Raw genomic sequence first — 15190 nt, 5'->3', positions numbered from 1 at the left:
GAATTCCACCTTGCTTGTCAATGTTTGTGGGCTTGGATCTCTTGGGAGGATCCAATCACATGCTAAGGGCAGCCTAGAGATGGACAGAGGGCCAGGGAAAAGGCCCCCAGGGCAAGCCCGCCACCCTTAGGTTACATGGAGGAAAAAGACAGCTGTGAAATACACCAGAAGCCCCGGAGTAGAAGTGGCCTCTGCTACATGTAGGTCAAGGTTTTGCATACGTTTAGCTTCCTTCTTTGTACTTGTTTGTATTTTCCAAAATTTCTACAATAATTAGGGATCCACTCTACAATCAGGTACAAATGCCATTTACAAACTTTTATTGGTCAGGCATAGTGGCTCATGCCCGTAATCCCAGCACTTTGGGAGGGTGAGGTGGGTGGATCACTTGAGCCCAGGCGTTTGAGACCAGTCTGGGCAACGTGGCAAAACCCCATCTCTGGCCGGGCGTGGTGGCTCAAGCCTGTAATCCCAGCACTTTGGGAGGCCGAGACGGGCGGATCATGAGGTCAGGAGATCGAGACCATCCTGGCTAACACGGTGAAACCCCGTCTCTACTAAAAATACAAGAAAATTAGCCGGGCGAGGTGGCGGGCGCCTGTAGTCCCAGCTACTCAGGAGGCTGAGGCAGGAGAATGGCGTGAACCGGGGGGGCGGAGCTTGCAGTGAGCCGAGATCGCGCCACTGCACTCCAGCCTGGGGCACAGAGCAAAGACTCCGTCTCAAAAAAAAAAAAAAAAAAAAACCCCATCTCTACAAAACATTATCCGGGCGTAGTGGCGCCTCCCTGTAGTCCGAGCTACTCTGGAGGCTGAGGAGGGAGGATGGCTTGAGCCTAGGAGGCAGAGATTGCAGTGAGCTGAGATTGTGCCACTGTACTCCAGCATGGGTGACAGAGTCAGACTCCATCTCAAAATAAAATAAAGTAAAATAAATAAAAACTTTTACAAAGAAGAGTGTAAGCACTGAAAGTTATTTTTAAAAAGGTTTTACATGTTAGCTCCATTCCTCAGAAATAGTGCTTCTTCTACATCATTTTCTCTTTTCCTTTTTCTCTGCTTCTTTTTTTTTTTTTGAGATGGAGTCAGGCTGAAGTGCAGTGGCACAATCTTGGCTCACTGCAACCTCTGCCTCCCAGGTTCAAGTATTCTCCTGCCTCAGCCTCCTGAGTAGCTGGGATTACAGGCGCCCACTACCAACCACGCCCAGCTAATTTTTGTATTTTTAGTAGAGACAGGATTTCACCAAGTTGGCCAGGATGGTCTTGATCTCTTGACCTTGTGACCTGGCCACCTCGGCCTCCCAAAGTACTGGGATTATAGGCATGTGAGCCACCGCACCTGGTCTTTTTTTTTTTTTTAGATGAAGTCTCACTCTGTTGCCCAGGCTGGAGTGCAGTGGCATGATCTTGGCTCACTGCAACCTCTGCCTCCCGGGTTCAAGCAATTCTCCTGCCTTAGCCTCCTGAGAACTGGGGATTACAGGCGTGCACCACCACGCCTGGCTAATTTTTATATTTTTAGTAGAGAAAGGGTTTCACCATGTTGGCCAGTTTGGTCTTGAACTCCTGACTTCAAGTGATCCTTCCACCTTGGCCTCCCAAAGTGCTGGGATTATAGGTGTGAGCCACTGCACCCAGCCATTCTCTGCTTCTTTCTCACAGCTAATGATAATAATAGTAAAGGCCAAGGGTGGTGCCTCATGCCTATAATCCCAGTGCTTTGGGAGGCTGAGGTGGGAGGATCGCTTGAGGCTAGGAGTTCAAGACCATCTTGGCCAATATAGCAAGATTCTGTCTCTACAAAAAATTTTAAAATTAGCTGAGTATAGGGGCATATGCCTGAAGTTCTAGCTACTTGGAAGGCTGAGGCAGGCAAATCCTTTGAGCCCTGGAGTTTGAAGCTGCAGGGAGCTATGATTGTGCTGCTGAACTCTAGCCTGGGTGATAGAGCCAGACCCTATCCCTAAACAACATAATAATAGTAGATAGCATTTATTTGGGCATTTGACTGTGTAGGTCCCAGGCACTGTGCTTAATGCTTGACGTGCGTAATAATCCCAGCAAATAGTACTGCCATCATTCCTATTTAAAACATGATGGCCAGGTGCGATAGCTCATGCCTGTCATCCCAGCACTTTGGGAGGCTGAGGCGGGTGGATCACCTGCGGTCAGGAGTTCGAGACCAGCCTGACCAGCATGGTGAAATCCTGTCCAAAAACCAAAAAAATAAATTAGCTAGGCCTGGTGGTGCATGCCTGTAATCTCAGCTACTTGGAAGGCTTAGGCAGGAGAATCACTTGAACCCGGGAGGCAGAGGTTGCAATGAGCCAAGATTGTGCCATTGCACTCCAGCCTGGGCAACAAGAGCAAAACTCTGTTTAAAAAAAAAAAATAGATAAAGAAATAAATAATTAAAAATGAGTTAGGTAAGTGAGGCAGAGAAGGAAGTCACTGCACCGTGGCCCCTTCGAGCCAAAGTTGTTTGGTGCCAAAACTCTGACTCCTAATCACTACCTGTCTCTCCTTTTGTCTTTTTTCCATCTTCTCTCTTACCTCTCAAAAATTATCAATAATTTGATAATTCTGTGGTTAGAATCCAAGATTCCTCAACTTCAGTGTGATTGACATGGTGGCTGGCTCGCTGTCTGTTGTGGGAGCTGTTCTGTGCACAGTAGGATGTTTAGCAGCGTCCCTGGTCTCTACCCACTAGATGCCAGTAGCAATCACACCCCTCCCCAACACACACTCAATTATAATAACCAAATATGTCCCCAGGCATTGCCAAATGTTCCTGGGGACCAAGATTGCCCTGATATAGCCTGATCTCTGCAAAAGCATCCGGAGTCCCTCCAGTTGAACGATCACTGATAGAAACCCACAGGAACAGTCTGTGCCCTCCCGGCAAGTCCACACTCATTCAAGGCAGCTGTCACCTGCTAGGACATTCCAGAGCAGGGCTTGAAAAATGCTTGGCATGCCTCTGGCAACAAGAGATGCAGGCTGAAGCAAGGCATTCCTGGCTCTTGTCCTGAAACTAGGATGCTGAGATTGGAATGGACAGCATGAGTTATTCTTGAGTGGCAAAAGGCAAGGGGTCCTGCTGTGGTTTGTATGTTTGTCTTCTCCAAATCTCATGTTGAAATTAGTCTGTTCTTGCATTTCTATAAAGAACTACCTGAGGCCGGGTGCGGTGGCTCACGCCTGTAATCCCAGCACTTTGGGAGGCTGAAGTGGGCGGATTGCTTGACCCAAGGAGTTGGCAACCAGCTTGGACAATATGGTGTAACTTTATCTCTATTTTAAGGAAAAAAATTTTTAAACTACCTGAGATCGGGTAATTTATACAGAAAAGAAGTTTAATTGACTTGCAGTTCCACTGGCTGTACAGGAAGCGTGGCTGGGGAAGTCTCAGGAAACTTACAATCACGGTGGAAGGCGAAGGGGAAGCAGGGAAGTCTTACACGGCTGGAGGAGGAAGAGAGCAAAGCGGGAGGTGCCACACACACTTAAACAACCAGATCTCGTGAGAACTCACTATCACGAGAACAGCAAGGGAGATATCCGTCCCCATGATCCAATCACCTCCCCCCAGGCCCCTCCTCCAACACTGGGGATTACGATTCGACATGAGATTTGGGCGGGGACACAGATCTAAACTCTATCATAGGGGCCAGTGGGAGGTGTTTGGGTCACGGGGAGGATCCCCCATAAACAGATTAAGCTCTCCCTGGGAGGTGGGAGTGAGTGAGTTCTTGCTCTTTTAGATCCTTGACAGCTGGTTGTCAAAAAAAGCCTGGCACCTCCCACTCTCTCTTGCTTCCTGTCTTGCCCGGTGACCTCTGCACACATGAGCTCCCTTTCACCTTCTATGAATGTAGCCAGCCTGAGGCCCACGCCAGATGTCCCATCTTCCAGCCAGCAGATTTGTGAGCCAAATAAACCTCTTGTCTTTGTAAAGTACTCAGCCACAGGCATTCCTTGATAGCAACACTCAACAGACTAAGACAGGGCCCCATGCTGGTCTACAGATGGCACTGCCGAAAGGAGTCAGCAGCCCCAGCCCTTGATGGAGACGCTGAGGAATGAGGCAGAAAGATCAGTGGACTCAGACTCTGAAAGGTCGATTTCTAGTTCTGGTCCTGCCCCTATGAGCTGTGTGTATTCAGTTGAGCCTCTTTACCTGTTTCCGCATGAGTAAAATGAAAATATGATTTCTGTCCTCTGGTTTTTCCTAGGATAGTTGTCAGGAGCAAAGTAAGATATTGGCTCCAAGCTGACCCACTACATCCCTTACCTGCTTCAGTCTTCTTGGTAACATCTGAAATATTGTATTTGTGTTTAGCTTCTGTCTCTGCTAGCAAAATGTCATCTTCGTGAGGGCTTGGTCTTCTTTGCTGCTGCAAGCCTCAGAGATGACAACAGTGCCCAACACAGTAGATGTTCAATAAAGATGTGCAGGCTAGGTGCAGTGGCTCACGCCTGTAATCCCAGCACTTTGGAAAGCTAAGACGGGAGGATCACTTGAGGCCAAGAGTTCAAGACCAACCCGGTGAACAGCAAGACTCCATCTCTATGAAGTTTAAAAATTAAAAAAAGAATGAGCTGGGCATGGTGGCTGCACAGCTGTAGTGCCAGCTACTTCAGACGCTGAGGTGGGAAGATCACTTGAGTCCAGGAGTTCAGGGCTGCAATGAGCTATGATTGTGCCTTGGGCGATAGAACAGGACCCTGTCTCAAAAAAAATACAAAACAACAAGAACAACAAAGACAGAGACATGCAGAGTGAATGTGAACCTATATATCACGCGCTTTGAAGATACATCTCCACAGCTATGGAAATCTCAAGCCCTTTGTACACAGTGGTTCCACTTCTAAGAATCTAAACCCCAAATAATCCAGCATGGAGAAAAAGCCTTAGAGGAATTGCTGTTCATCCTACAGTGGCCAAAATTGCTCAAACCTGAAAAGCCAGCCTTAGTAATCAAGAGGAGGGCGTAATTAGCACAATCCCGATGAATCTCATTTGTGAAATTGCAGACAGCCATTACAAATATTGTAATTGCAAGACGAGTTCATTTTTGTAGCGCACACACAAAACCATAATGTGTAATGCAAAACTATAATGTGTAGTGTAAAACTGGGTTGCAAAAGCAACCCAAATACTGAGATGACAGGAGCCAGCACCCACTGTCCCCCCCACCGCCACACTGTTGGGAATGTCATGCCCAGTCTCTCTGGAGGGCAATTTGGAAATTCCTACTACAATGTAAATGTTCATGTCACTAGACCCAGCAATTGCATTTCAGGAATCTATCCTAGAAATGTATTAGGAAACAACTCAGATGTCTATGAATAGGGGAATAGTTAAATAAATTATAGTTAAATAGATCACTGTATTATCAGTCGAGTGCAGTGGCTCATGCCTGTAATCCCAGTTACTCTGGAGGCTGAAGCCAGAGAATCACTTGAACCTGGGAGGCGGAGGTTGCGGTGAGCCAAGATCGCACCACTGCACTCCAGCCTTCGTGATACAGTGAGACTCTGTCTAAAAAAAATAAAATAAAGATAAATTTTAAAAATAAAAGACATCACTGTATATCAACATAATGGTGTACTATGCAGCTACTAAAAATGTGGAAATTTGGCCGGGCGCGGTGGCTCAAGCCTGTAATCCCAGCACTTTGGGAGGCCGAGACGGGCGGATCACGAGGTCAGGAGATCGAGACCATCCTGGCGAACACGGTGAAACCCCGTCTCTACTAAAAAATACAAAAAACTAGCCGGGCGAGGTGGCGGGCGCCTGTGGTCCCAGCTACTCGGGAGGCTGAGGCAGGAGAATGGCGTAAGCCCGGGAGGCGGAGCTTGCAGTGAGCCGAGATCGCGCCACTGCACTCCAGCCTGGGTGACAGAGCGAGACTCCGTCTCAAAAAAAAAAAAAAAAAAAAAAAAAATGTGGAAATTTGCATATACCGATAAGGAAAGATGCTCAAGACTATTAAAGATTATTAAATTGAACGAAGCAAATTGCAAAAAAATTTTTGTACAATAACAATGGTGTCATATATGATATTATAAGCATATGCATTTTTTTTAAATCTGGAGGAGTTTGGATGCAGTGGCTCATACCTATATCCCAGCATTTTGAGAGGCTGAGGTGGAAGGATTGCTTGAAGCCCGGAATCCAAGACCAGCCTGGGCAACATAGCTAGGTCCCTGTCTCTACAAAAAAACTGTTTAGAAATTAGCCTGTAGTCCCAGCTACTTGGCATGGGGCTGGGGTTGGGAGGGGTTGTGCAGAGGTAGAAGGACCCCTTGAGCCCAGGAGTTCAAGTTTGCAGTAAGCTGTGATCACGCCACTACACTCCATCCTGGGCAACATAGTGACACTCTATCTCCAAAAAAAAAAAAAAAAATTTAAACATTTGCAGACTAAAAATAATGTTTTGGGTTTTTTTTGTTTTTATTTTTTGAGACGGAGTCTTGCTCTTTGCCCAGGCTGGAGTGCAGTGGCGCGATCTCGGCTCACTGCAAGCTCTGCCTCCTGGGTTCACGCCATTCTCCCGCCTCAGCCTCCCAAGTAGCTGGGACTACAGGCGCCCACCACCACACCCGGCTAATTTGTTTTGTATTTTTAGTAGAGACGGGGTTTCACCGTGTTAGTCAGGATGGTCTCGATCTCCTGACCTCGTGATCTGCCCATCTCAGCCTCCCAAAGTGCTGGGATTACAGGCGTGAGAAAAACAATGTTTTTCAAAATCCAGAGGAATACATACTAAACTGTTGACAATGATTCTCTCTGAAGGACAGAGGGAGACTTTCCTCTATGTTGTCAATTTCTGTAATGTTTAAAAAATGTAAACATTAGCTGAAAAACAAAACTGAATATGCCACATGAACCCACTCATATAAGCAAACCAAAGCCAGGCAACATGAAGACTGGAAGGAGCTCTATTGAGGTGTTATTAACAATGACTGATGACCAGGCACGGTGACTCATGCCTGTAATCCCAGCACTTTGGGAGGCGGAGGTGGGCAGATCACTTGGGGCCAGGAGTTCAAGACCAGCCTGGCCAACATGCTGAAACCCCGTTTCTACTAAAAATACTACTAAAAATACAAAAAAAAAATTAGCTGGGCATGGTGGCAGGCACCTATAATCCTAGCTACTTGGGAGGCTGAGGCAGGAGAATCGTTTGAACCTGGAAGGCAGAGGTTGCAGTGAGCCGAGATCATGCCACTGCATTCCAGCCTGGGCAACAGAGCGAGACTCTGTCTGAAACAAACAAACAAACAAAAAACAATGATTGATCATTTCCAGGTGGTGGGAAAATTGAACAGTGTTTGGCTTTTTCCTTTTGAGGGAAAACCTCTACAATGAGCATGTATGGCCTCTTCAAAGGATAACCCACCTTTATCAGCTTCTTTGTGTTAAGTGGGTGATGCTCAGGGTGTGATGCTCTGCTGATGTAACCTGCTGTTGGTGGTGTCCTGTTTCCCCAGGATGGATGACATCCAGCTCTGCAAGGACATCATGGACTTGAAGCAGGAGCTGCAGAACTTGGTCGCCATCCCAGGTAACCATTTGCAACTTCACCTTGTGCTAAGCAGATGCTGGGGGGCCCCCAACCTGGCCCATCTGTACCCTTGGGTCTGGAAGACAGAGTCTCATTCTTGCAATGCAGTGCTCCCTGACTGCATGTGTCAAACACGACTTCGAGTCAGGCAAACCTGGGTTCAAGTCCTAGTGAATTCTGGTCACCTTCTTGTCCTTGGGCAAGTCACTGTACTTCTCTGAGACTCAATTTCTCCTCCTCTGAATAGTGGGTAGTAAGAAGACCTAATTCATTGAGTGTCAATATCATAAAGAGGCCGGACACGGTGGCTCACGCCTCTAATCCCAGCACTTTGGGAGGCTGAGGTGGGTGGCTCACTTAATGTCAGGAGTTTCAGGCCAGCCTGGCCAACACGGCAAAACCCCATCTCTACTAAAAATACAAAAATTAGCTGGGTGTGGTGGCGGGCACCTCTAATCCCAGCTAGCCGGGAGGCTGAGGCCAGAGAATCACTTGAACTCGGGAGGCGGAGGTTGCAGTGAGCTGAGATTGTGCCACTGCACTCCAGCGTGGGCAACACAGTGAGACACTGTTTCAAAAAACATATAATTAAATTAAATTAAATATCATAAAAATTAATGAGATGATGCAAACTAAGTGCTTAGCTTGATGTTTGGCCTTGAGAGTCCAGTAAATATTAGCAATTATGATCATTATGATCCTACTTGGGAACAGATGAAGTGGGTACAAACTCGAACTTTGAAGTCACCCCAAATTTGGTAGTTATTAATGCCTGACTTATTTGGCGTCTTCTCCAAAGAATTTTCCCTTGCCCATCAGGCTGGGTCAGTTGCCCTCTGTAGGGCTTATCCTCATCAGAAGACTAGTCCCAGGCCGGGTGCGGTGGCTCATGCCTGTAATCCCAGCACTTTGGGAGGCCAAGGCGGGCAGATCACTTGAGGTCAGGAGTTTGAGAATAGCCTGACAAACATGGTGAAACCCCACCTCTACTGAACACATGAAAATTAGCCAGGGGTGGTGGCAGGTGCCTGTAATTCCAGCTACTCAGGAGGTTGAGGTGGGAGAATTGCTTGAACCCAGGAGGTGGAGGTTGCAGTGAGGTGAGATCACACCACTGCATTCAGCCTGGGTGACAGAGCACGACTCCGACTCAAAAAAGAAAGAAAGAAATACCTAAGTAATTTACAAAGAAAATAAGTTTAGTTGGCTCACAGTTCTGCAGGCTGTACCAGAAGCACGATGCTGGTGTCTGCTCAGCTGCTGGAAGGCCTCAGGAAACTTATAATCATGGCTGAAGACAAGGGAGCAGACACGTCACGTGCCCAGAGCAGGAGCAAGAGAGTGAGGGGGGAGGTGCCAAACAGTTTTAAATGACCAAATCTCATGAGAACTCACTCGCTATTGCGAGGACAGTACCAAGGAGGATGGTGCTAAACCATCATGAGAAACCTCCATCATGATCCAATCACCTCTCATCAGGCCACGCCTCCAACACTGGGGATTACATTTCAATATGAGATTTGGGTGGAGACACACATCCAAACTATATCAGAAAGGGTGCTGCTGATTGGTTGGGGATGCAATCATAGGGGTGTGAAAATGGTTCTCAAGGGTGCTAAGTCCACTTCTGGGTGGCAGGTCCAGGTGAATGATGAATGAATCATCATTCATCAGAAATGCAAAACCTAAAAAGATATCTCAAAAGGCTGATCTTAGGTTCTGCAATTGTGATGTTATCTGCAGGAGTAATTGGGGAAGTTGCGAACCTTGTGACCTCTGGAATAATGGCTGTAGTCATTTATGTCTACCCCTTAGCGGAATTCAACCTCCTCCCATCTTTCTAACATGGGGGCCTTTTATTAGCTTTAAAAAGGCAGTTTAGTTGAGGGGAAGGATTATAATCATTTAAACTATAAACTAAATGTCTCCCAAAGCCAGCGCGGCCTAAACCTGGGAATGATTAAGGGCAGTTTGAAGGTTAAAGGTTAAAGGCAAGATGGGGGTTGATTAGATCAGATCCCCTTCACTGTCCTAATTTTCTCACTGTTATCATTTTTGCAAAGGCATTTTCAAACAGGCCAGATAAGCACCCACCATTGCCCTTGACTTGAATGTTTTTGCCATCCTGTCAGTTCAATAAGTATGTCCCAAGAGGCCGTTCTGCAGGAAGCCCCGAACCTAGGTGCCGGACATGCAGTGATGAACAGAGAACGGTTCTCCACTCTCAAGGAGCCCCCAAGTTAGTAGAAAGAGACCGGGCCCAGCACACAGTGGGTGCCCATAAGTGGCAGTTATTCCTGAGCTACAAGTTTAGCGTGAAGAACCTTAGAGAAGCGTTTCCCAACCTTCAACTATTGACATTTGGGGTTGCCAAATGTCAATATCTTCCTTTGGGGTTGATCATTTTTTGTTGGGGGTACAGGGCTCTGTGTGGTGTCTTGTGGGATGTTGAGTTTCATCCCTGGCCTCTACCCACTGCAGGCCATTAGCACAACCTACCTGCCCACTACCCCGCTTTGGTGATGTTACCAGAAAGCAATCCTGATCTAGACCCCAAAGTTCTTGGACCAAGAGCAAGAAAGAATTTAGGGTGAGTCCGAAAGTGAAAGCAAGTTTATTAAGAAAGCAAAGGAATAAAAGTATGGCTACTTCATAGGCAGAGTGGCAGCTTGGGCTGCTTGATTGATTATACTATAGTCATTGATCATATGCTAAACAAGGGGTGGATGATTCGTGAGTTTTCTGGGAAAGGGGTGGGCAATTCCCAGAACTGAGGGTTCCTCCCCTTTTTAGACCATATACGGTAACTTCCTGACGTTGCCATGGCATCTGTAAACTGTCATGGCGCTGGTGGGAGTGCCTCTTCGCATGCTAATACATTATAATTAGCATGTAATGAGTAGCCAGGAGGACCAGAGGTCACTTTCATGGCTATCTTGGTTTTGGTGGGATTTGGCAGGCTTCTCTACTGATGCTGTTTTGTCAGGAAGGTCTTTGTGACCTGTATCTTGTGCCGGCCTCCTATCTCATTCTGTGACTTAGAATGCCTAACTTCCTGGGCGTGCAGCCCAGTAGGTCTCAGCCTCATTTTACCCAGCCCCTATTCAAGATGGAGTCGCTCTAGTTCAAACCCTTCTGACAGTGACAACCAAAAACGTCTACAGATGTACAAATGTTGCTAAATGTACCCCGAGTTAGGTCAGGGGGGCGTGCAACATTGCCCTGTGAAAGGAAAATAAAGTCCCAGGACCCCAAATTCACTATACCAAAAGGAAGGGTTAAGCTTGGGAACTATGAGTCATACAAAAACCTGCCTTTCTTTTTTTTTTTGAGACGGAGTCTCGCTCCGTCGCCCGGGCTGGAATACAGTGGCGCGATCTCTGCTCACTGCAAACTCTGCCTCCTGAGTTCATGCCATTCTCCTGCCTCAGCCTCCCGAGTAGCTGGGAGCCTGTAGGCGCCCACCACCACGCCCGGCTAATTTTTTGTATTTTTACTAGAGATAGGGTTTCACCGTGTTAGCCAGGATGGTCTCGATATCCTGACCTCGTGATCTGCCCGCCTCGGCCTCCCAAAGTGCTGGGATTACAGACGTGAGCCACCGCGCCCAGCCAAAACTGCCTTTCTTTTTTCCTAAACAGATAGCTGCAAGACAGAAGGCCACCTATCTTCCCCGGGGCCTCCCTCACCCTGTCAATGTAAATTAACAGCCTATCCTCACAGGTAGGGGACAAAGACAAGACTAGAAATCATCGTCCCTTGCCCACCTGGACTCCACGTTTCCTTTATCCTATGTAAAATGCAGATTCACTGAGGGCCAGAGAATGCAATCCTCCGCTTCCTGCCCTCTCTTTCCCCTTTAAATATTGAAGTCCTTAAGATCCTCTGCAGGAAAAAGCACAGGCCAGGGATCCTACTGCTGCCTGTGTCTCTTTTTCCCAGGCGCCTCCTTGACTTTGGGAAAATAAACTTTCAGATTGATTGAGACCTTCTCAGACACTTTCACATAAGGACTACTATTTTAGTCATTAGGGTGCAGCAATCTGGGTTTTAATTCGGCCTTAGCAGGTGGGTGAATTTCGTAAAAGTTCACGACTTAATTTCTCTGAGTCTTGAATTCCTTGTTTGAACAATGAGGCCAATACTACTACCCCCGCATGGTTGTTGTGAATATCCCATAAATAACAAAGGCAAGGTGTAGGAGTGTTCGACACAGTCGTGTTGTAAAGGTAGCGTGCACCATGACAGTAGAATTGAATCCTCTAGCTTTCATGAGCATTACTAGGTGCCCAGAACTGTGCAGGCCCTAAGACTAAATGAGTGAATAAACTCTTCTAATTGAAAGAGAGTGACAGCTAGTGGGTATGGGGTTTCTTTTGGGGGTGATTAAAATGTTCTAAAATGGATTTGGTGATGGTTGCACAACTCTGCAAATACACTTGGAACAGATGAACTGCATGATATGTGAATCATATTGCAATAAAGCTGTTCCCCAAAAAAAGTTAAATGTCAAACGTAAAACAACAAAGGAATGAGAGAAAAGTACCAAAGTCTATTCACCACCCACTAGAAACCCCAATGCAATTGATCTGGCATTGTTGGCTTTGGACTCTGGCATTGTAATAGAACTCAACTAGTGACATGGTTTGGCTGTGTCCCCACCCAAATCTTATCTTGAATTGTAGCTCCCATGATCCTTATGTGTTGTGGGAGGGACCTGGTGGGCGATGACTGAATCATGGGGGTGGTTCCCCCATACTGTTCTCCTGGTAGTGAATAAGTCTCACGAGATCAGACGGTTTTATAAGGGGTTTCCCCTTTCACTTGGTTCTCATTTTCTCTTTGCCTGCTGCCATGTAAGGTGTGCTTTTTGCTCTTCTGCCATGATTGTGAGGCCTCCCCAGCCACGTGGAACTGTGAGTCCATTAAACCTCTTTTTCTTTATAAATTACTGAGTCTTGGGTATGTTTTTATCAGCAGCGTGAAAATGGACTAATACAACTAGGGTCTACTTACCTGGCACAGTAACACCAGCTATCTCCCCAGATGTTTTGCAGTGGTGAAAAGGAAGAAGTTTATTTGCAAGGCTCCAAGCAAGGAGGACTGGGCAGCTAATGCTCCAAGCCTGACCTCCTCAATGGCTTATAGGTAATGTAACTGTCCAGCAGTTCACCTTGCCCTCTGCCTAGACAAAGCCGATTTATCAAGACTGGGGAATTACAATAAAGTAATTCATGCAGAGCCGGCTGTGAGGGAGACTGGAGTTTTCTTATTACTCAAATCATTCTCCCTGAGCATTCCAGGATCAGAGTTTTTAAAGATGATTGAGTGGATGGCGGTGGGGGGGCAGTGAGTATGGAGTGCTGATTGGTTGGGTCGGAGATGAAATGATAGGGAGCCGAAGCTGTCCTCTTGCACTGAGTCAGTTCCTGGGTGGGGGCCACAAGATCGGATGAGCTAGTTCATCAATCTGGGTGGTGCCTGCTGACCTGTCAAGGGCAGGGTCTGCAAAATATCTCAAGTGCTGATGTTAGATTTTACAATAGTGGTGTTATCTTCAGGAGTAATTTGGGGAGGGTCAGCATCTTGTAGCCTCCAGCTGCATGACTCCTAAACCATAATTTCTAATCTTGCGGTTAATTTGTTAAGTCCATTTTCACACTGCCGTAAAGAACTGCCCGAGACTGGGTATAAAGGAAAGAGGTTTCATTGACTCACAGTTCGGCATGGCTGGGGAAGCCTCAGGAAACTTACAATCAGAGTGGAAAGTGAAGGAGAAGCAAGGCACTTTCTTCACAAGGTGGCAGGAAGGAGAATGAACGCAGGAGGAACTACCCAACCCTTATAAAACCATCAGATCTCATGGGAACTCACTCGCTATCACGAGAACAGCATAGGGAAACTGCCCACGTGATTCAATCATCTCCACCTGGTCTCTCCTTTGACACATGGGGACTATGGGGATTATAATTCAAGATGAGTTTTGCGTGGGGGCACAAAGCCTAACCATATCACCTACAAATGCAGTCTAGTTCCCAGGCAAGAATGGAGTTTGTTTTGGGAAAGGGCTGTTATCGTCTTTGTTTTAAATGATAAACTAAGTTCCTCCCAAAGTTAGTTCAGCCTATGCCCAGGAATGAACGAAGACAGCTTGGAGGTTAGAAGCAAGATGGAGTTGATTAGGTCAGATCTCTTTCACTGTCTCTGTTATAATTTTGCAATGGCGATTTCAGTGGGTTTTTTTGTTTTTGTTTTTGTTTTTTTGAGATGGAGTCTCGCTCTGTTGCTCAGGCAGGAGTGCAGTGGAGGGATCTGGGCTCACTGCAAGCTATGCCTCCCGGGTTCACGCCATTCTCCTGCCTCAGCCTCCCGAGTAGCTGGGACTACAGGCGCCCGCCACCACGCCTGGCTAATGTTTTGTATTTTTCATTAGAGACAGGGTTTCACAGTGTTAGCCAGGATAGTCTCGATCTCCTGACCTCGTGATCCTCCCACCTCGGCCTCCCAAAGTGCTGGGATGACAGGCGTGAGCCACAGCGCCCGGCACAGTGGGGTTTTTAAAGGCAGAGATAAATTTCAGTCAAGCAGAAGTTACAGGCAAAATTGTAAAGCAGTACATTGAGATTACACATTGATTTTGGCCTAAAGGGGCTACATACATTGAAGCTGGGGCTCACAGGTCATAGGTAGATTGAAAGATTTTCTAATTTGCAATTGGTTAAGGAAGAGAAGCTTTGTTTAAAATCGGGGGTCAAGGCCAGGCGCAGTGGCTCACGCGTGTAATCCCAGCACCTTGGGAGGCCGAGATGGGCAGACGGCTTGAGACCAAGAGTTCGAGACCAGCCTGGCCAACATGGCGAGACCCCAGTCTCTACTAAAATTACAAAAATTAGCCAGGCTTGGTGGTGCCTCCGTGTACTTCCAGCTACTCGGGAGGCTGAGGCAGGAGAATTATTTGAATTAGGGAGAGGGAGGTTGCAGTGAGCCAAGACTGTGCCACTGCACTCTAGCCTGGGTGACAGAGCAAGACTCTGCCTCAAATAAATAAATAAATAATAAAAATAGTAAAAATTGGGGATCAGCAGAAAATAATGTCAGCTCTGGCCTGTGCGTGTGACTCCCTCCAGGCCTCTCTGGAAGACATTTAGAACAAGGAAAGATGGTCAGAATTCAGTCCTTAGTCTTCCCTTATCTGACGTCTATATGCTAGTGGATCCATTTGGTAGGGTCCTGGGTTTCTGAAAAAGGATTCAGACGCATATGTTAAGATGTTTATCTTTAGTTTCTATAGAGAACAAAACATCTCCAGATTCTAACTTCCTTGGCTATTGTTTTAGGCTACTATCACCTTCTTGCTGATAAGTTGCTTATTGACTTGTCAAGGCTAGCTAGGTGCCTAGAATTTCCTTTGAGGGGACTCAAGATTTTCCTTTATTTCCATGCTTGGGGTTAGGGGGCTCCCACAGGCCCCAAAAGGGAGTCCCTGTATTACTGGGGGGTGTCCGGGTTCTTGGTGTTTTGAACAAAGAATTGGACAAAATGCACAAAAAAAAAGCGAGGAAAGAATGAAACAACAAAAACAGAGATTTATTGAAAATGAAAGTACATTCCACAG

At 46.7% G+C, this 15190-nt stretch overlaps 2 protein-coding genes across 2 annotated transcripts in view; both read left to right on the top strand.

Moving 5' to 3' along the window:
• Positions 1-15190, top strand: part of LOC112614031 (mpv17-like protein) — a 240487-nt gene that overhangs the window by 212970 nt on the left and 12327 nt on the right. The window lies entirely within an intron of this gene.
• C20H16orf45 (chromosome 20 C16orf45 homolog) overlaps positions 1-15190 on the top strand; it is a 169604-nt gene that overhangs the window by 142087 nt on the left and 12327 nt on the right. The window contains exon 3 of the mRNA XM_025370121.1: positions 7502-7575. Within this exon, the coding sequence (XP_025225906.1) occupies positions 7502-7575 (74 nt within the window). The remainder of the gene's footprint in view (positions 1-7501; positions 7576-15190) is intronic.

This window comes from Theropithecus gelada, chromosome 20 (assembly GCF_003255815.1).
Source record: "Theropithecus gelada isolate Dixy chromosome 20, Tgel_1.0, whole genome shotgun sequence".
Lineage (NCBI taxonomy): Eukaryota > Metazoa > Chordata > Mammalia > Primates > Cercopithecidae > Theropithecus > Theropithecus gelada.
Note: the sequence above shows the minus strand (reverse complement) of the source record. Positions and strands in the feature narration are given on the sequence as shown.